The following is a 23,024-nucleotide window of genomic DNA, read 5'->3' as shown; positions in this document are numbered from 1 at the left end:
GTGAGTGAAAGCACACTGACATTACAGTTGATCAGTCAAAAGTGAGATCTCTAAAAGTGACTCTCTCCATCTACTTAACACAGGCTACAGAATGGTTCCCTTGTAGATATTCCCAAGATGCAATTCACGTTTTTGTAAAATTTAAAATATCAGTCAATGTATACAGCCATTTTCCACTGTGATGGTGTGGCCACAATGCTGGTTCATACTTCATTTTAGAAGGCCTTATACAGTACTTGGATACCAAACACACAGACCAGGAGCCAAGAAATGTAGTACATACCTTTGGGGGGGGGGGGGTTTGAGTCAAAAAAGCAAAAAAAAAAAAAAAAACACTTCAGCTTAACTCTTGATAGAGTAAGTTATTTAAAAAATAAATCCTCCAGTAATACTGCAATGCCAAGAATTATCCAAAAAAAATAAAAAATTTACTGGTCCCTCTTATGCTGAAAAAAAAAAAAAAAAAAAGAAGAAAAGCCACAGATTTCCAATACTGGGAATCTCAACCTAAAGTGATTAAGCACTGAACCTATTCCCCGAAAGCCTCCATGCTCCAAAACGTGAGATCTAAAAACAAAAAAAAAAAAAAAAAAAAAAGAGAGAGTGGGATCTTCCTACAAGCACCACGTGTCCAGTTAGTATTGGAAAAGGGACCCAACCCAAATGAAAACGCACAGCAGCACGCTGCTTCTCTTGTATCAGACAGGTCCGCTGAATGCATATGTTCACATTGGTGATGATGAGGGGTGGGAGCCTTTCAGAGAGAGAGAGAGGAACGCAGGGAGGGAGAGAGGAGCTTTATGTACAAAAATAAAATTTAAAAAAGATAGGGTCTGGAAAATGGCAGCCACCATCTTTTGGCACAGAGATTAAGCTCAGGCCCAAATAGTTTACGGGAATCCCTGGGGATAAGAGCTCTTGGGCCAGTCAGGAGAACAGTCTTTCAGAGGGGGTGTGTGCGCCTGCAGGTCGTCCCCCATGCTTTCTCAACCTGAAAGATGGAACAGGACAGTTGTGATGAGACAGGACAGTGGCGATGGCTTGATGCCATAATCAAATTAAAGCATCAAGTGCACAGACTTGGACTCTACTTACAAATGCTTGTTGCACATGAATTACTATTAACACAAAATACATGAAGCACTTAAAATGCAATTACAAAAGCACCATACCATGTACTTTCTGCACATTGTACCCAATGACTAAATCACAGATACTTAAATTCTTCTTAAATTCTTATAACATTGAGGTTAAAATCACCCTCTTACTTGTATGCTTACAATCAAAACTATTAAGAAAACAAACACATAGGAAGTTGTGTATTCTTGTTTTCAACTGGACAAGAATTGTTCGTCGAAAAAAAAAACAGGTTTTCACTGCCATAGTTGTCATTTGCAAAGCTGCCACAAGGGGGCAAGTATATGTATATATATGTATATATATATATAGATATATATATATAATATATATCTATATATATATATATACATATATATATATATATATATATACACACACACACACACACACACACACACACATTATATATATATATATATATATATATATATATATATATATATATATATATATATATATATATATATATATATATATATATATATATATATATATATATATTTGTTGTATTAACGTTTTTTGAAACACCGGAGAAGCTTCTAACTGCAAATTGCTGGATTACTGCGTGAATTACCGTCATGATGCTAAAAAACACGTTACACCATGTTAACCTGGACTGCTTAAACAATTATGTAATTGGAGTCTTATTTCCATCACTGGGATGGTGAGATTTTACATGAGTTTGCTTTAGGCTCACGTCATGCAAGATCAGTATGTGAAAAGGCAGCCTATGCAATGGAAAATGTAATTTACACTACAGTACTGCAGTTTCTAAAGCACATATCACTCAGTATGCTGTAACCTCCTGTAAGTGGAAGGCATTCTCACAGGACACCACAACACAGACAGGTTTGTTTCCCCTTCACTGCCTCCAGTAGGTCACTTGCAAGGTCTCCAGGAAGCGACAGCTTCGATAACCCAGTTGCAGACTGCACACAGCTCTTCATGTATGAACTGTACTCTCTGCAAGACATGGTCCTCCCCTGGAACTGTACCATCTCAGTGCGAGCGCTAATGCAAGGGACCTTTCAGTCATTATGGGAGCAGAAAGCTGCCTGAATTAAACACGCTGTGTTGCAAACAATGTGTGTCCCCCTAGCCCTAAAATAACAAAACACAAACTTGTATGACCCCTTTCCAGCAATTACTGCATGCAGACAAATATTATAAAGGGTATTAATAACATATTTTCCAAGGAAAGCAAAGCACCAAAACCATTTTGTTGAAATCTGTGGTAATGACTGCGGATGACATCATGTATACAAGCATGGTACATCAGAATGAAACTGTCAGATGCAACGTTGTGTGATTCTGGAGGGGACTGTTGCTAGTTATCTTAAGGAAGAAGCACTGAGAAATAAGCACTGTATATTAAACTCCCCCCCCCCCCCCCCTGCTAACGAATTTGGGTAAGGGTGTCTCGTGTCGACTGTCGACCTGCAGGCTTCGATTACAACACAAACAGGAAGGAAAGGAGAGAGGAGTAAGAGGGGGTCTGGGACATTGAAACACCCCTGGCGTGGGTACATACAGTTACCAGAGGGGTGATCAATGCCCTGCCACCACAAACAAAAACCAAACCCTTTATTGAAATCAAGTTACTCTGCACCTAAAGCACAGTTACTGATGTAATCCAGTTCCTTACATTTTCCCAGGGTCCCTTTAATTCAATAACAGCTAGTTCTCCTGCCCCTCTTAAGCATCGTAAAAACCAGGACATCAAAAAACATTAAGCAGACAGACAAAATCTGTGTTACGGAATGTTAGAGATTTGTATTCCAACTATACAGACACAGCTCCACCTATGAAAAGAGCCTAAAACACAAACCAAAACAAACAACCATTTCTGCGCCCGGGTGAGGCTGGCATTGGTCCTGGATGAGGGTGCCAATCAGTAAAGGTTCACTGGACAACTGCATTTAAATTTTTTGCACTCCCTGCCAAATCCGCTCATCAAGAGCTTAATTCATTAAAAATATCCACTCCAGTGGGCATCTTCCTGTACAACACAAACTTGGAACAAAAGTCTTAATGCCTGCATTCATGGAGCTCCCAGCATCTCCTTTCCCTGGAGAATCAGAGGTCTGTCTGATCTCTCTCGCACACTTCTCTGTGCTTCCTCATCACAGGGCTGAAATATTGGTTCATTGAAGAGAACCCTGGTAATGAAGGTGATTAATGCCGGATTTCTATTTCGTGCTGAATATACAAGTAAATAAACAGAACCTGGATGATAAAATCCAGACTGGATCATGCAGGTGAGAAGTGCGATAAGCCAGGTGGATTTCTCCAACAGGCAGCAGACAGTGCAGAGATGAAAAATACTTCTGTGTAAATCACAGGGCTATTGAGTATCACAACCTCAAAAGCATGCACTTGACGACATGCTTTCAAAATGTTTCCTGCTCTTATAACCTCTAAACAAACAATGGATTTATAAAACTGACTGCTATAGATAAGGTGTACTAAAAACAGCAACAGTGTTCATTTTTGTAACGATAGGTACTGTATAAAAAAGGGTAAATGGATAATTCACCCCACTGAATGGAATTAAGCGGGACTGGAATTCACCTTAGTTTATCAGGATTCCTGGCGATCGGGGTTCTTCCTCGGACATATTCTTCAGGTTTTTCTCGGCTTCTTCTGCGGACCTGAAAAAGGAAGCCAAAAACTGGTCACTGCTGACTCCAGCTGGGAAGAAAGTTTAAAACGTGTGTGCGCTGCAGTTACATGAGCAGCCGAACTGGGAGTATTTCAGAAAGTGCTGATGCAGGTTTTGTTTCTCAAAAACGCACCCTTTCCTCAGTCCCGGAGTCACACACACAGGTTTAGGGCTGCTCTCCCTCATGACAGAGATCTGGGCTGGGGAGAGGGGGTGGGAGCACTAGAGCTGTCAACACTTTCCACCTGACATCACAAACCTTTTAAAATAACTGCTCAATTTTACTCAGAACACTTGAAATATATACTAGTGTCTTTGTGAAGGAGAATACAAAGCCTCTAGCTTTCTTCTGACAGTTTGGATCACATCAGCAGCAAACTTGTAACAGCACAAGCAAGAGCAGATTATGAACAGTTTGATGAACAATGCATTTAGGAATTCAAATATTGGAAAATTGGGACGGCACGGTCCACAAGGCATAAACTTGTAAGAAACATCTCTGACAGTGCAATAATGAAGAGGACAGACTTCATTAGCAGTCATCCTACAATGGGAAAGGGAGCCCCCTCCCCAAAAACCAAAATGCTACATTCTGTGCAAAGGCTGTCACAAACACAGGCCTACTGAAATTATCTACTCTTCCCTGGTTCCAGCTTTGCTGACCTAGGTTTCATCTTAATGACAACAGCAAGCTTTCTTTTGCTGCTGAATGTAAATCAAAAGAGAACTGCCATGCATTCTGGAACCTACAAGGCAATGAGACAGAGCAGAACAGCCCTGCGGGATCACGAAACAATAAGGAACACAATTCCAATTCTGTTTTGGTGATGGGGCGTCGCACCTTGTGTAATAAGGCTGGCACTTCTGCCTAGATCTGAAGTGAAGACACAGCTATACAACAGAACACATGCTAGTTTTACAGCATTAAGCCATACAACTAAAATCACTTTCTAGTAGTTAAAAAGCCTGTTGAAAGAGCAGACCACTTCAGAGGGAAAGCATTTTTTTTTTTTTTTTTTTTTTACATGTTCAAACAAATTGCTTTCAGTTCTCAGGAGGCCAAAAAAAAAAAACCCAACACCACACTAAAACATGTCTTCATCCGCGTAATGAAATCAGCGAGAGGAGACCAGTCTCTGGCCTCCCAGGCCCATTCCTCTCTCCCCCCTCCCCCTCATGCATCTTTCAAATGCATCTACCAAAACAGGAAATGAGGGTGAAAAGCGGATAACTTTTGCTTGAAATTTCCCCTCACAGCTCCTATCAAGTTAATTGCTCTCCTGTCCAGAGATGCAAATAACACTCCCGCTGCATAGCAGTTTGACCCACTCCTGGCTTGGTTACGAGGTGAGACACCTGAACCTGTTCCCTATACATAGTGACCAAGCAAAACCCGGAATGGGTGAAGCTGCTGTGCAACAGGAGTCTTATTTCCATCCCTGAACTCACAAAAGCATACAGGAGCTGTGGTTTAAAAGCAGCATCGAGTTCCTCACACTAGGAAGTCTTTGACGTCCTCCACTGTGATGTCTGCCGTGGAGTCGAGGGTGATGTCAGCACTGCTGTTGGGAGAGTCGAGAGCCGGCGAGGACAGTGCAGCCTGGATCTCTTCAAAAACCCCTGTGTGGAGAGACAGGAAGGATGGGCAAAAAAAATAGGCATGCAAGTCCTTCAATACACAAGCTTAAAAAAGCACAGCAAGAAAAACATCTGTTCATTTTACAGAATTAAAACCACTGGTTTCTCATTTTGTAACATGATTTGTTTCTCCTTTCAAAAAATAGGAGTTCAAAAGAAAGAACGCTCAGACAGCAGACCACAGTCGTGTCAGAGTCATGCTGCAATGACAGTGAACAGCGCTACGAGAGGACAGGGCAAACCTCGCCAGAGAACGCGACCTTCCCATGTCTCAGCACACTGCAGAGCGCTTTGGTTCTTTACGAGTTAACCTGCACCTGTTGCCCTTTTCAAAAGGCCCATCTCTCACCCCCCCCCCCCCCCCCCCTACACCCCACCCGATCAGGCTGTGCTCACACATACACCAGGAAAGCATTCAGCACAAAGGAAATGCAACCTTCCTTTCTTTAACAATTAAACAGTAGAAAAGGAAGTGGCGCAGATGAACTGTACACTGACTTGTATTGCTCACTTAAGGGACACTGAGCCGCACACTCACATGCAAGCTGCATACAGTGTATTTAAATACAAAATTATAAAAAAAATAAAAAAAACACATTGCCACTTTAATGCCATTGTTTATCCCTTTTATGCATGAAATATATATATATATATATATATATATATATATATATATATATATATATATATATATATATATATATATATATATATATATATATCTATATATATATATTTTAGAATAGCCAATTTGGACAGAGAGGACTATAGACACACACTGCAGTCTGTTTGAAGGGTGTTTCCCCATTACCTTCCTCACCGCCCTTCTCCCTGCAAGCACAGAGCCATCAGTAATGTGGGAGCAAGCAGATCTACACTGCAACTCCTTCCAAATAATTAGATTTTCCCTTTGGATGTGATGCAATCAGTTAGACATGCAGAAATTATAAAATTAGATTTAAACATACTTGCACCCCCACCCCCCCAGTCCATGTAATGTATTTTGTTTGTTTAATAAAATCTCTGTTCTCGTGAATTACCGACAGGGTTGCTATGGATACTGCTTTGTAGCCGTTTGAGTTACTGAGGCACCCCAGGGTGATTTATATCTCCTAATTAAAACACAGCGCGTGAGAGAGGATGCAGGCTGATTAAATCCAGGTGGAAAAAAAATAAAAAACACGATCGAGAGGGTGGCAGCGCCTCAGACAGATGGAAGTTTTAATCAAAAGAATCGCTTCTGAGCCAACAAAGCCATCTACTGCTGTGATGAGACTCAAGCGAGTACACCGTCTCACAGCGGGAGGCAGGGCAAGGCCAGCCTTCAGGAGCCGGGAAGGGCATGAAGACGAGTTGGGGAAGTGGAGTCTTCAGCTGAGGGAACACCAATTCACTTTTCAGGAACAGTGGCTTGAAACCTGGTTCCAAGAGACTGGGAGACCTAGTTTGAGGAAACATTGCTGTATCAAACCCAAAGCCTCCACTGATGTGCCATGCAGTGGCCTGAAACCTAGTTCTAAGGCACAAGGTGGCTTCGTGTTCCCTCAGCTTTTGGCCCAGTGATAGGCATGTGACTTTCGAAGCCTACCCTCTGTGCGACTAAATCGCTTACATCGATTCACCGATCAGACGAAAGGGTTCTGAAGACATTCAGCACAATAGAATTTAACAGAGAAGGAGGGCAGTATCTCTGCTGACAATAACCTGGAATGCAATCTGCCCTCATTGGATGTACAAACAAGACATTTCATACATGCATTACCATACAAGAGCCTCAAAGTCAAATCATTTCAATCAAACTTTAAATTCTACAAGTTAAGCCTTTTATCCCCCTCGTGGTCCCAGAAGATGCAGAGAATAAAAATCGAACTGCAACACAAGCTCTTACCTTCTGCTGCTTCCAAGGAGCTGCTTTCACTCTGCATTTTGTGAGTTCCATTGGCCTGCAGTGATCCGCTCGTGTCACTAAAATAAATAAAATAAAGAGAGAGAAAACAAGTACATGAGCAAACGAGAATCTTCAACACTGCTGGCAACACTAAACTGGTACTGCACGTATATAAACCCTCTCTCTAGAACTAAAAATCTAAGTGTGATCACACAAAAGCATTTTTTGCACTGTACACAATGCAGAGTTCTTTTTTTGCAACAAAACAAAGGTACTAGATCTGGGATCCAGTGCGATCCCGCACAAATGAACTCCTGTCAACAGGCATCTCCAAACATTCTAAAAAAAAATGTCCTAATCCCAACCGTACACATGTAAGGAGAAGGAGACACATCCCTGCCATTTCTTGCAAATATATTTGGTCCGTTGAGCTTTCTTCAAATTACCAGAGTTTTGAAAAAAACGGTGCTTGACCCAGTAAGAGTGCGGAGTGTTTAAATATTTGAAAATTCCCTCCTGTATCCAGGCAGCCCTGTGCTCAGAGAGCAGACACCAGGGCTCTGTACATACAGCTGTTCGATAGCGCATTGATTTCAGCTTTCTCGGTTGCTCGGCTCAGGTCTGTGGAATGCACCGAATACTGAAACCGGCTCATCTGCACAGGAGCAGCCTGGATAAATATTACCAATTGAAGCGTCTTCCAGAGATGCATACCAAGCAGTAGTCAAAGGGCTTTTTTTTTTTTTTTTTTTTAAGATTTTAAAACATTTCCTTTTTTGTGCTTTTTAATTAATCAATCACTGTAGTCCTGAATCCCCACAGCAGCATAAAAAGCCATAAATGGGCCGTGGATACAGCATAAAAAGGGAAGGCTCTGACGGGGGGGGGGGGGGGGGGGGGGTCGGTGGTGGGGGGGGGGGGGGGGGGGAAAAGGGGGGGGGGGGTGGGGGGGGGGGGGGGATTGGGGGGGGGGGGGGGGGGGGGGGGGGGGGGGGGGATTTATTAACTATGTGTACATGCATTAATAAAATAGGATGTAAACTACTAACCACACACACACACACACACACACACACACACACACACACACACACACACACACACACACACACACACACACACACACACACACACACACACACACACACACACACACACACACACACACACACACACACACACACACACACACACACACACACACACACACACACACACACACACACACACACACACACACACACACACACACACACCTGTCCTTCAGGTGGCACCAACCACCAATTCAAACTCTCACTGGCAACCCCACGGAGGTAGATTGAAGTTATAACCTCTCCTGCACATGGATACCCATCGTACTGCACTTTGGTTCCGTTATCATTCGTCTGCTTGACATGGTCTAGTCTTTCCAGTCCATTAGAGTGACACTTTCACCTCAATGAGCCTGTTAGCAGAGTCAGACAGCTCCCCGGCAGCTTCTTCGTAATAAAGTAGCTGAAGGGTTGAAGGCTTCAGGATGCAATTTGAATAGCAACCGTCAGCAGTGAGCTTGTAACGTTCGCTTTTGATTGCGCAGTGAGGAACGAAATCTCCAGCTGCTCTCCAAACAATCAAACATTGTACAAGTGCAAAGCTATTAACTCTATTACCATTCCCAGGAAACAGCAGCAACTTGTCACCTGCAGCACAATGTGCATATTCCAGAGTACAGCCTTGGGCTACACTCCTGGGCTTAGAAAGCCTCTCTTTACCTGAGAGCTGTGGAGTCGCGAGGCCGGTTGATCTCCACTGTGCACAGTGGCTCTGTGATGACGCGGGCCGAGAGGGAGAAGCGCTCAAACTCAGAGGGGGATATCAAGTAGAAACCTGAACAAGAAAAGGAAAGAAGGTAGTAGTGTTGAGCCTTGATGAGACGAGCCATTGCAATGAATTCTAAAATTTGATTTGAATTGACCCCAGGTCTGCTGTAAAGAGTTAACCTGGTTTAAGCTGACAGGGGTGCAATCCCAGTGTTCACAGTAACTCCCTCACCTTGGCCTGCCTTGGTGAACACGCAGGAGGCGATGCCGCTGATGTCCTCTTTGCGGACGCAGTCGTAACGCATCTGCGGCCTCAGCCCGGGCACGCTGAACACATGGATGTCTCCCAGGTTGGTCAGGCACACCAGGCAGTTCTCGCTGTAGTCCTCCGAGGAGACGCTGGTGAAGTGAACCAGGGCCACCTTCCGCACGCGGCAGCCCTCGTGAGCCGTCAGCTTGAACTTGGTCTTGGCACTGACCTTGGGAAGAGTGAACACCTGGGGGAGGGGGGAGGGGGGGGGGGGGAGGAGGAGGAGGGCTATTTTTTATTATTTAAAAAAAAAAAAAAGGATTTCACAGTTCCAGTTTTATAAAAAACATTTATCCTTCAAAAAATAAACAATAACACAAGAGTAAATGCATTTGCAAAACCACCTAGTGATTGTTGAACTGGTTCCCAACAGCAGCGTGTTAGTCTCTCTTGTAAGTGGCTGAGTCTGCGAGCTCACCTTGAACTGCTCCTCGGAGGCGATGAGCACCGAGTGGCTGCCCTGCATGTCCGGCGCCTTGGCCAGGTCCCGGGACACCTCGTAGGGTTCGGGGAGAGGGTTCCCCCGGCCGTCCAGCACGGCAATCGACACCACAGGCGCCCGGTGCATCAGCTGGATCTCCTTGCCCAGCACAGCCTCCACACACTGCTCCGAGAACTTCTCCAGCGAGGGCACCTCCAGCGCGTAGGCGAACACAGAGCCCGAGTTAGTGCCAGCCCACATGGTGGGTCCGTGATGCGACCCTGTACAGAGAGAGGGGGATTCAGCAGCAAGCCTACAGGTGCCAATAGCCTCTCCTTAGTTTATTACAGTACACTGGAACCAATCTGCTATTACAGATTTCGTGAAAAACTGTTTCGTAAAAATTTAAGACAAGATTAAAAAGGCAAATATTTTATTTATCCATTTTATTTGCTATTCTATACTGAGTTTTTCTACTGTTAAGTTTTTTTATCATTATTTATTGATAGCATTGTTACTACTTGATATTGTATACTTCTTTGTCTTAAATCGTCATTTAAAAGTGCTTTGAGATACTATGGTATGAAAAATTCTAAAATGTACAATATAAGCGCCACCTATGCACACCAGAAACTCCTAATGACTGGCAAGTTGGGTTACAGCAACCAACCTATTTATTTATTTATTTAAAGCAGCTACTGGGGACTAATGGAGGTGCAGCTCTCGTCTTGCATTTCTACTGCAGAGCAGTCCTTTACTTGGGATCTGGAATCCTTCATGCTTTTCTTTTCAGATGTACAGAAGGGGATTGATCATGGACCCTGCAAAGTTCCCCATAAAAATACGCAGGACCTCCCTCTGATTGCAAAGTGCCACAGCAGCGCATGCTTTTAACATGTTTTCAGCATGTGGAAGATCTGCTCTGTTTTTCTGCTAAATTGAACAAGGTGTAATGATTGTTGGCAGCTGAAGGCTGCGCAGCTGTTACCCCAATTTGACATGGATATGAAACCTCAGATGCAGCCAGAAATGCAAGCTGTTTATTTAATTACTCACCAGGGGCAGCACACACCCATAGAGTTCTGCAGATAAACTTTATTCAGGAAGCACCCCAAAACAGAACAATTAAGTCATAATAACTAACATATTGTTCATAAAGTCCATTTTAAGTCTCCGTCCCCCCCCCCAATAATGTGTTGGTCTCTTGAGAAACGACAATTGCAGATGCAAGTTATTATCTTGAACTGCGTTCCAGTGCTAGACGAGCATGTGTGAGCCAGGCACTGCACACCCAACCTGAACGGCAGCCCATGCAAAGAATTCCATTTCCCCATCGAGACCTGTCTGACCACCAAGATTTCTGAAGGCTTAAAACTAAGGTTAACAATAAGAATTTAGATACAAAACTTTTTGAACACGGAGGCCTTTCACTGGGATACACCTGGATAACAAAGTCCCGCATCTGGGAGCAATGTTCTCTCATCCATCAACCCCCCCAGTGTAGCTTGGTTGTGGCTCTGTCTGGGGTATTACAGGACATGCAAGAGAGACAACTGCCTTTCTAAAAGGCTCCCAGCGGCTTCATTATTAGGTCCCGGCTAGCTGGTCGGCCAGTACTTACCGTCTCGAAGGTAGGTGTCAGCGAAGCAGAGGCAGCGCACCACCCCCGAGAGAGAGTCGTCTGCCGAGCGAGGCTCTATCCTCCGCTGTACCGGGGCCACCTCCACGTCATGGGGTCCTGCCTGCTCAGCCAGCTGGGCGTTCGCCTCCTGCACCTGGGAAAACAATCCAAAGAGGTGAGAGGGGAGGAGCCAGGGAGGGAGAGAGGGGAGGAGCCAGGGAGTTCCCTAGTTTCAATGGGCACATGTGGACACTTTACAGAGCTAAGACAGAGAACGCTCCATGTCACTAAAACTGTTGAATTAGTTGCTGTAAAAAGAGCTCAGCACCAGGAATTATAAAATGACAAAAGGCGAGTTAGGAGGATGTCAGCGTCTCCTCTACCTTGCTCGCAGGGCTGTTCACGACAGGTCGTTTCTTCCCGGACACTCTGCTCTTGCGGATTCTCCTGAAGGACTGCCGCAGGGATTTCTTTAGAGATTTGACCCGTGACAAGGGGCCTTCCATGGCCAGAGAGTCATTGGGATGCAATGTACACCTGGAAGGGGTCAAAATCGGGGATTAAAAATACTGAAGTAGTCCCTGCACAGCCCAGTCCCCCAGCTCTCGTGGGTGTTGTTACCTGGCCAGGACGGGGTTGCGCCGGTGGTAGTCGAAGAGGCCGAAGCCATGGCTGGTCCCGAAGGCAATGAGGTTCCACTCTGGGTGCAGCGTTACCGCGGTGACTGCGGCAGGGGGCATGCACTGCACCAGGATGCTGGGTTGGAACCCTGGCTGGAAGCAGATTGGTCCGTTGTTGGGGGTGAGCCGGTCGTGACCTTTCCAGGTGAAACCTTCTCGATCCTGAAGCAGGTCCATCACAGCCATGTTGATCATGTGATCTGACTTCTCATCATTGGGGTCCATCACCAGAACCTGGGATGAGCACATTCATGAGTCCCACAGCATTACTGAAGGTTTAAAAAGGGTTACTTATTTAAGCTTGGATGGTCTTAGTTCACACTTAAAATGTACATCTACTGTAGCTACTTGTCCAGATTACCTGTCCTGCAGTCCCAGCCACCACCAGTTTGCCACTGTATTTACACAGAGCGATCTTCTGAATCCCCAGCCTGGGGTCATCACTGTAGGGGTCGAAGCAGCCAACCTGGAAACACAGAGATGACTAAATGCACAGGATTGCCACACAGCGAGCTGGTGCTGAGCGACACCAGACAGCCCAGTCCCAACACAGCCCAAGGACCCAATCACTCTTCCAGCTTTGCTATAGTGCTCCATGTGTGGTCTAGATCCTGTAACTACGTAGAGTTTTCCTTTCATCGCAACATTTTGGAAAACTTTTCTGCTCACATATTCACTGTGGGGGGGGGGGGGGGTTCTTTTTTTGCATCAACTCTGATTATAATCCAAGCAGTCTACTGTCCCGAGACAACCAATCACAGTCCAGTCCTTCATCAAACTCGCTGCCAGCTGCTGGACATGAGCTTTTACTTTATTACTGAAGAGGAAATTGCAGGTAATTACTGTAAATACATTGCTTCCCAAACCCAATAGCTTTTAACCTGCAAGTGTGACTCAAACCCAGTATTTAAAAGTTAAAGAAATCAGGCAAATCTCAGCTCACACAGGAGCCATCTCCCTTCAGCCCACTTACAGCACAATACATTGTTGTAACAGTTGCCCCTTAGTTAAATCATTTTATATGCAATCACTGGGAGATTGAGACCATGCCAAGGCAAATCTACTGAAGGGTGCACTTCCTTCCTTTGTGTTCTGTACCTTAGTTACAGCTCTGTGCAGCTGTGCAAAGCACCCATACAAAAGCAGCTATCTAAAGGAGCCCGCTCTTGGCGTTTCTGAAGGAGTGCTGGTGGGGATGGGGAGATGCCAGAAGGAGACAGTCTTTCTAATCCTCTGTAGATCTCAGAAAAAAGTTTTTTTTTTTTTTTTGCAGCTGGCCTGTTTTTAATTAAATACCAAATAGGAAAAATATTCCAGCGCTCGCCCCATATGCTGCTGATCAGTGCATGCCAAACTCTGGTCCCCATTTCCTGTGTGTGTGTGTGTGTGTGTAGGGAGGGGAGGGGGAGCTGGAACAAGCTCCCTCATCTGCCATTAATTTCTTTTTTGTTTCTGAATTGGGGAAGGAGGGGCAGTCTTTGTTAGGAATTTCTTAAATGAACACTAGGAGATACTATATACAAAAAAGAAAAACAGTGATCAGCTGAAATAGAAAATTGTTTAAAAAGCACAGCCTGATTACAGCCATCCTCTTCTCCTCTAACCCTTTTGCTAGGGTTAAAGTGGCACCCTCAGTGTTTTCTCTTACCTTCCTGAAGGGGGGCCACTCGTCCTCGCCCTGCTGGGTCAGGCTGTCATTGTGATCGCAGTCTGTCTGGAAGATGTTTGCGGTGCTCAGTTTGTACAGGGGCTTTAAAGAAACTCCTGACGCATCCCAGAATCGAACCGTGCCATCTTCATGGCTAAAGAAACGGGGGACAAAGCACTGTGTATTCCATATACTGTATGCATCAACTCAGCCCACACTCATGTCCTTCACAAAACAGCAAACCTTGACTTTCCCTCTGAGGCAATCCATCCAACTTGGGGAGGCTGGGTGCAAACTGGCTACCTTACACCCTTAACCCTTTCAGTCCTGAATTGTCAATTAAATGTACATAATTTACAAAGGAAATTTCCATCCATCCACCCATAAAAAACATTTCTACACAATCTCAGACTAGGACCTAGGTGTCCCGTGTGATTCCAGCAGGATTTCCGATGGCATGTGTTAACATACAGCACCAAGCTAGACTGAAAGGGTTAATTGAGAATCCACTGTCCCATAGGGCCCGGTTCATTTGTACTGCGATTAAGATTGAGGTATTGTGATTAAAAGACTGACATTTGTGCCTGGCCTCCAACTCTAACTGGTACTTCAAAAGGGATACAAAACATCATCTTCAAAGCGATGAAGCCAAGTGCATGCCACGTCTACAGTCAAAAGACAAACTGACATACCACCAAGCTTAAAGTGCAATTCAAGATGTCTGAGGGGAGTTTAACACCAAGATGTTTTAGAAAGACATGAGCCAGTTAAACATCCCCCCTGACAAATCCTGCTTTCTGTGTTGAACTTGACAGAGCTAGAGGATCGCCAAACATTGACATGCGAGAACAAAGGCGGTGATCCGTAGAAACCAGAGTAGACACACACGGGGAGACTGCTTTTCAACTAAATCAGTGTTTGCTCTTATCAATACCTGCAGCAATAAATGTAAAAATAAAATACTAGCTGAAATTTTTTTTTTTCTGTACTTCAGTTGTACTACATTAGTAGCTGTAACAGATGTTTGTAAAGTCCTCTAGAGACACACTGTGCCTTAAAAGTAATATACAAATATATAAAGTTTCTTACCCTGTTAACAGCAGGCCCTTCTGACTTGGTTCTGGAGATAAACTCTTCCCTCCATTGATTGGCCACTTCTACAACAAATATAGAAAGTGTGTTAGAGTTCACACAGCCTTAATCTGCTGATGCCGCTGGCTGTACCCCAGGTCAATGTACAGGTTGCCCCCGACCCCCGCCTCCCCTCCCCCAGTGCCCTTACAACATGCGTCTGCAGAGGGTTCTGCTGTTGCCCAGCACCCACGATCCTTTCCCACAGCTTGGCGGGCACGTTGGAGATGTGGTAGGAGCAGGTGATTGCAGAAGAGTGCAGGGGGGCGAGGTACGGAGAGGGGATGGTGGGCCACCCTGTAGTCTGGAGGTCTATCACCACCAGCTCTTCTTCCAGAAGGACGACCAGAGCGGTGGGGTCATCGTACTCTAAACGAAAGGAAAATCAAAAACAAGACAACCGGTTTGAAAGAGTAAAGACCTTGGTCCATTATACAAGCACTCAGGATTTGTCCTTGCATAGATGAAAACCGATTAGACATTCATTTGATACGCCACATTCACTAACATTTTTAAAGTAACATTTCTTGACATTTTTCAAATGGATAAAAACTGATTGTGAGCCAGGCAATCTGCAATACACGTGCTAAAAAGTACCAAGTCCTACAAGACACCAAGCCTCATGTGCACTCCTTGTTATCTGACCAACGTTCAACCACTCCACACACAGAGCATGATTTGAGACAGGGTCCAGAGTGCTCCCACTCACCCTTCTCACTCTCTGTGCAGTGGATTGTGAAGAAGTCGATGACCCGGGATGTGAAGTCCAGAGTCACCTGGGTCTTGTCCTGCAGGACAGTGACGCAGTGCCGATCCCCGTAGCTGGCTCGGGGCATGCCACCGCTGAAGAGGACCAGGGGGCTCCTGGGGAAGCACAAGAGGATTCAGTGGAGAAGAGAAGACCTGATAACTCATAATCAAAACTTCAAATAGCTAAGTTTTTACAGACCAGTGTGTAAAATGTGGGTGGTGGAATTACTGTTTAAAAAAAGAAAGGCACACACACAGGTATTTCTGTGCCAAGAACACCCCCTATACCAAAGTAAACTAATTTATACACACCCTGATTCTGAAGTCCTCCACTGGATTTTGTTAATGGCCTTACATGGAAAGGGACCTGAGAAGGAAGACGAGAATAAGGATTTAATGCTAACCTTAAAACAGTGGAGCTCTCCCACCAGGCAGCCAGAAGCTTGCATCACTCTAGGACCGACCACGTGTAACCTTTAGAAGAACTCCAAATCTATTTGAAAAACGCTCTAAAACTCTTAATAGAAAATGACCTGCATCACATGTGTTATTCATCGTGGCTCCACAAACAATATGCTGCAGTGGAAGTGTTCCTGCTCACCGTATGGTATGGTGGAGGTCACTGGCTGCTGGGCTCTGGGATTGCTGCTGGTCACAGCCCACACCATGTACCCTCCGTCACTGTGAGAGCTCACAAATGTCTTGCCACTCCGCTCCCAACCCAGGCTTTCCAGCTGCTGCAGGACCAAAGCAAGTCACACACACAGGGTTAAACAAAGCAGACTCAATGTCAGATACATACAGTATAGGGCACATTTGGAAATGTTGGTACAGGTTACAGATTTGAATTTATAACTAAGAAATAAAATTGAAAAATGTGGAGAAGCCCACATACCAGGTTCCCCAAGAAGAGATTGTCCACCTCTCTGGTGCTCTGATCCCACAGAACCACCAGGCCTCTGCTGTAACCAATCAGGACCTTGTTTGGGCACTGGGGGTGTTCCTGCAGTGACTCGACAGGCCCCAGGGCCTTCCCGCACTTGTACTCCTCTGGAACACTGGAAACACACAACCATGCCGGGTCAAAGGTCAGCTCATATTCAGCAAATGTAGTTTTAGTGTCCATGATCGCAGTTTATATGTTTTTGGTTCTAAAATGTAACTTAAATCTTGTACAAAACTTGTGTATTTAATAAAAGTGGTATCTTTAACAAAAAGGAATTCAAGGTTGTACTGCAAGATGAATTTTAGATTTCTGCCATATTGCGTTAAGATATACAATTAAGAATTATTGTACTACTTTTCACGTTAACGAAAGGCATCCAAAACTAATAATCAATTTAGCAAGTAATCAAATCAACTAACCAACCAACAGCCACCATCCACTCTCAATATCGCCTTAAATCTTTGTTTTGACACGTTAAAGCACCGTGCATCTAGGCCAATGTAGCTGAATTTGTATTGGGGTGATGCAAGATCACATCCTGGCCAGATGCAAGCCTGGAATGTGTACTCGGCTGCCTGCCTAGCCCTGAAACGAGACAACAGTTATCAAGAACTGAACGTCTATGACAGAAAGCCTACAGCTTGCACACAACCAACCAACATGAAGATGTACTGTACATAACTGCAGAGCCCTCGAGAAAATGCCGATATAGCAAGAACACTGTAGAAAAACACAATGGACAAGCAAGGAGGAAGGACCACATGTTCATTCCCGAGTGCTGCCAGGTTCTGTTCTGGTCTCATCTGGTGATGTGACAGCTTGCCAGGGCTCAATCTACACCCATCACAGAGAATGTGCTGTGATGAGCTACACAGTGTAGGAGAGAATCAGAACTGCAACACAGTGGGTTAAACAGGCAGTGGAACAGAAAAAAAATACCAATCAGCTGTTGCTCAATTTCCTCGTTTTAATTACAGGAACGTCCTCATCCAACCCTTTCCGAACCATGATAAATCTTTGCTTATACAACAGATTGCTCTAGGCTTTACAGATGGTTCCCCAATACTAAATCGTACAGGCTCTATGGAGCAGTTCGATCAGTAGGCATCAGTCAATGCCCTTTCAGTCCTTGCCCTAACCCTCATCCCACACTCTTCAAGCTACAGCAAGCAGCACTACAGATATTAAAACCATCTCTGTCTGCCCTGTGATTTTTACGATGGTCTGGGTTAGCAAGAGCTGCGCATGCCAGTTCAGAATAACCCCACCGCCAGTGTGTTCCCAAAACACTGCAGAGGAGTTGCCCAGTCGAGTGGGAAGTCACCTCGCTTCTGAACACAAAGTCAGGAGGGTTCCAAACCAGCGCAGGACCTTGACGGAAACATTACTTTTCTTCTTTATTAGAATACAGTAGTAAGAGTTCTGGAAGATTCCTCTTCCTATAGTGTTGCTTATACAGAAGGGGTGCTGTGATACGCTTAATAATTGCCTATTAGTATTTATATCAGCAGGTATTCCAATAAATCAATTCAGTAATGTGTATTTTAAAACAAAAGAAAAGCTTTTACACAATTCCTTTAAGAACTACCAAGCAGGGACTGGCTTGACCAGGACAGCTAGTTCTTTACAGGCCGGTGGGGGGCGGGAGTGGGTCGAGGTCTGTCATCCGTCAGGCACATTTCTACCAACGTATACTTGCCTAAGTGTGCCCTTCTATTACACCGTGAGGGAGCCGTCCTCTTCAGAGGAAATTACTGGGAAATAATAACTATTCAGCGACAGGTCTTTGCAAAAGATGTTTGTTCAGGAAGAGCTCTGGTGTGGCACCTAGTAATTAACTGGGGCTCAATTAGAGGCTGGGGTGCTTTCACAGTCAAGCAAACTAGCAGTTAAGAGCACAGCTCTGCGATGCTGTCACTGGGAAAAAGGCAGCCAGGGTGAAATTTAGCTGGCGATTTAAAGAGTCCCCATTAAAGTGTTTCTAGCCATTATACCAGGTTTACTGCTTGTTCTACATGACAGAGGGTTAACATTGCCTGCTGCACTCTGTAACAGAACACATTTCAGTAAAAGCAGCAGCTCAGCTGCACACCAAACGTGATCCAAACACACGCTTGTGGAATGAAGCGGAACAGCTTTCAGCTCGCCACAGGCAGGAGGGTTAAAGTGTCTTATGAAAACAAAGGATAACCCACGCAGGGATGAAAAGGAGACCTGGGCAAAGCTCCGAACTCAGGCACAGGGCCACACCTAGAACGAGGGGGACCCCCACAGCCGGAGACCTGACCCACAACGGGGATCGGGTCGTTTCATCCTGGCTTTCAAAGGGACTGCAGCCAGCGGGGCACAGCAGCCTCCAGCCACAAAGAGGAGAGGCTGAAAGAGAATAAATAAGAGACTCTGTTTGAACTCTATTAAATGTTGAAACAAGGGGAGGGAGGGAGACCACAGAATGGGGAGAGAAGTTTTATGAGCTATAGCTTGACCACAAAGTCCTCCCCCACTTGGTCGACTCAAGGTTTTGTCCGATGAAATAAAAAAGTTTGCAACGGAAGTTAAAGAACGTGCTAAACTTTCCACACAGTGGGGATTGGTGCCAATGATTTCAACTGCTGTGGATATACATTATATGGATTACATTACAGTCCCAGTCTGAAAGCATAAATCAAATTATGACATCAATGCATTACGTCATTTAAACTTTATTGGTGTGATCTGAGAAGACAAGATGAGGAATGACAGATACAGGCACACCTTTCTATCATTTTGACACCATCTAAAGACATGTTGTACCCAAGTACGCAATATTAAAGCAAGACAGAGACGAGAATATTCATCTCTCCTGCAGTTCATTCCAGCCTTATCCCTTTGGCATCCCACACTGACCACACAAGATGAATCCACTGTACGAGCTGCAGCTTCCTCTACTCTACAGTGCTGGAGACGTTCCAGTTTCAATTAGCTTCCTCCTTGTCTGAGCTCCCCTCCAGCACGGCAGGTTGATTCAGCGGCTTCACGCTCACACACTGGACTTTCATATCGCACAGTCTTTTTAGCAACTTGGGTTTCCACTACACATCTACTGGGGCAATTTTCAATTCCTGATAAGAACAGAAATCAAAAGCTCTGGAACAGCAGGGAAAGGGTTAGACTCAAGTCTGCTGTTATAAATTTGGATCAGCTTTTGAGTCTACCCTGACTTTTATATTCAAACAGCTACAGCCCCACCTCTGAACTTTGATACACTGCATGTGGCACCGAGCTGTTTATCATAACTACAGGAAAAATCAAGTCACCAATACACAAATCAAACTCATGCAAGCAGGTCAAATCAACAGTCGTAGTGTTGAAGGAACGTTATATTTGTCTCGTGTACAAACCTGTATATTCTTGGATTTGTGTTTTTATAACAGTGTTTTGGCTACTACAGTACTTTGTTTTACCAGGACCCCCTTGTAAAATTAAATCTCAAGAGGTCAATCCTGGTTAAATAAATATATTTGAAATCGTGTCAAGCTCTTGTCCACGTGTTTTACTGCAGCTCTCACTCGGTTTAAAGCTATGAACCAGTTTGCGGAAGGCATTACCTTTTTTATACCCTACTTCAATCTAACAGCGAGGCCCGGTGTTCCATATGCAATGTTGAGCAGCAGTACTTCTTACCCCACCTCCTCGACTACGCTTTGCAAACCACAGCATTACATTACCTAACACGCATTCTGTTCTTCAATTAAACCTTTTGTACATCCATGACTTTGTACTTCCTCTCAAGTACGCAGAGCTGGCTGAAACAATTACAGATTAATGTCGAGGTGCTTTGGATACGATCTCCCAGTGCTACAGCCGCAGGGGGGCTCGCTGGATTTATTTTCACCCCTCTTTGGAAAGCAGCTGGGAGCAGTGATCTGGGCAAGACCCCACCGAGCCAGGCAGCCGGGACACAGACACATGAATCAAACCACAGCAGAGGGGAAAAGTCCTCTGAACACGATTTAATGGAGTCATATTCAGTAAATTACATCTGAGAATTGGACTGCTTTTATCTGAACCTCATTTAAAACTAGATTGGGGGGGGGCTTCTACCACATTAAGGCAGAAATTTTTATTTTTTTATATATATATATATATTTTTTTTTTTAAAACTCTCAGCAACTATTTCAATGCAGATCTTGCATGGTAGGGTGGGACGTCAATTACACCCCCCTAAATGACTTGAATGGAAGATGGTGATAAAATGTGTCTAGTAGACACACATTTCCTCAGATGCTGATGAGAGGGAAAAGGAAAAAAAAAGGAGAAAAAAAGAGAAAGAAAAGGAGACACTGGGGTCTTACCTCTGCATGATCTCATCCTGGAAGAGCGGTTTGCTGTCTGCCAGCTTCAGGCTGGGTAGATCCACAAAGTGAACCCCTCCTCCCTCAGTGCCAAGGCAGGCCATGTCGTAGCTGGTCCACAGCAGGATCACCGTCACGCGGGCAACACTGGTCGGGGCACTGCCAAGCACAGCACAGGCATGAGAATCCCAACTACATCCTACTTCTATCAGTCCCTATCCATCATGCAGGGGGAACAAAATGGCACGAGTCATGGTGTGCTAATCAAGCTTCTGGCTGTGTTGTCAGAGAAAATTAAACTTCATTATCGACACACAATTCTGGCCTACTTTAATATATCAAGTTTCCGTCTTATCATTTTTACTCTCGTCTTCCCAGTTCTGCACCCGCAATAAATCAGTGGGTCTAAAACACACACTGGCAGCAGTCTCACGTGGGTACTGCTTTGTGTTTAGCCAGGGTATTCCAGAGACCAGAAAGCAGGGCTGGGGTCCATTCCTTTTTAAAATCAATTCCAGTTCCTTTCACAACATAGGCTTTATTGAGCAAGCATGTATACAACTTGTCAAAACACACTACAATCTATTGTTGTAGACAAGTTGTATACATGCTTGCTCAAAAAAGCCTATGTTGTAAAATTAATTTGAATTGATTTTAAAATGGGAATTGACCTCAACCACTAGGTCGCCATGCTACATGTTAGTTTGAGGCCTGTGCAGAACTATTTTAGGCTCCAATATGCAACTGATTTAGTAAGAACCAGTGTGGAACTCCAGTCTTTTCATTGCTGACATTTTCTTATTGACCTTTTGACACTAAGGACTCCTGGATAAAGCATTCAGACCAAAGCAAGTGGCATCTAACCAAGCCAGCTGTACAGGCGTACTGAAACTGGAGAACCCTGCCTGACACTACGGGGGGTGGGGGGAGGAGAACGTACTTGGCACTCTCGAAGCTGGCTCTTCCCGGAAGGGTGAAGCTACGGATCTCTTCCAGGTAGGAGCAGCCTTCCCGTAGATTGATCTCCCACAAGTGGAGGGTATTGTCATCTAGCAAGGACAGGAGGCGCCCCTGGAATGCAACAAATACATGAAATGCATTCAAAATCAATACCCACAACACTGCATTGGAGATGCAATAAAAAAAAAAAAAAAAAAAAAAAAAAAAAAGCTTGGTTTAAAAGCATGACAGCTTTGCATTTGACACGGATACAGCAGAAAAAAAAACATACCCTTCCTGCCAATACAAGAGATCAAAGCCTCACCCAGCGAAACATTGTTTTAGTGTTATTCAATTGAAGAATAATCTTGACAGAATCCTGCTGAAATTTAAGTGCGCTGTGAACTGCTTGTTATAGCCACTGAACCGGAATGCAATTTTATTTTGGCCTACTTCAAATAAAAGCAGCTGTTGCTATTTCTGGTGTCTTTGTATTTGAGAGATCTTTACCAGCAGCCTTCACTAAAGGGGTACGAGATGGACAGCCGGTAGCAAACAGCTTTCATCAGTGGAAGCAGTTAGGGGTCTTGGCCAACTACACCACACTGTTAACCCAAAGCAAACACTCACCTGTCCAGGTAAAAAGTGTATCTGTGTCACTGTGGCAGTCTCCTTGTGCAAACCTGTGAACTCCACACCAGGGGCTCCATATCTGAGGATTGTCAGTCAAGGACCTCCGCACTTCAAAGCACTGAAGACGTACACAATTACTGCAGAACAGGGAACTCAGCAGAGGCTGCTGCTAAAAGGGAGTTCCATCAAAGTGGTTACAGCATACAAGCTTTCTAATCTCCCAGTGTGTTCATTTAAATGCCTCATGGGGGGGGGGGGGGGGGGGGGCCTTATTCATATCTGTAAAAATTATTGGCAGATTCGGTTTGCGTTTCGGCTTGGCAGGAAACGTACAATTCAAAAGTCTGCGGATTTGCATTCTGTCCACTCCACCCCCACCCAGACAAACAACAATTCCACAAGCACTCTAGAGAAAGACATACCACCCAGTATAAATACATAAATCACATATTTCATATTTCAGCCTGTCTGAGCCAGCATATAA

At 44.6% G+C, this 23,024-nt stretch overlaps 1 protein-coding gene across 1 annotated transcript; it reads right to left on the bottom strand.

Moving 5' to 3' along the window:
• Window positions 1-806: 806 nt before the first annotated feature.
• LOC121300572 (lethal(2) giant larvae protein homolog 1-like) lies at window positions 807-22,633 on the bottom strand (the record flags this gene model as incomplete). The annotated part of the gene is made up of 21 exons (XM_041229155.1): window positions 807-991; window positions 3,712-3,791; window positions 5,299-5,422; window positions 7,329-7,405; window positions 9,080-9,194; window positions 9,360-9,624; window positions 9,856-10,139; window positions 11,480-11,633; window positions 11,863-12,016; window positions 12,101-12,393; window positions 12,521-12,625; window positions 13,808-13,961; window positions 14,897-14,964; window positions 15,090-15,307; window positions 15,648-15,802; window positions 16,001-16,055; window positions 16,290-16,425; window positions 16,584-16,746; window positions 20,969-21,127; window positions 21,909-22,039; window positions 22,538-22,633. Coding segments are annotated over 20 exons (2,985 nt in total), but the record flags the coding sequence as incomplete, so codon positions are not given.
• Between the last annotated feature and the right edge of the window lie 391 nt (window positions 22,634-23,024).

Source organism: Polyodon spathula, chromosome 26 (assembly GCF_017654505.1).
Source record: "Polyodon spathula isolate WHYD16114869_AA chromosome 26, ASM1765450v1, whole genome shotgun sequence".
NCBI classification, from domain to species: Eukaryota; Metazoa; Chordata; class Actinopteri; order Acipenseriformes; family Polyodontidae; genus Polyodon; species Polyodon spathula.
This window is presented reverse-complemented; position numbering and strand designations above follow the sequence as displayed.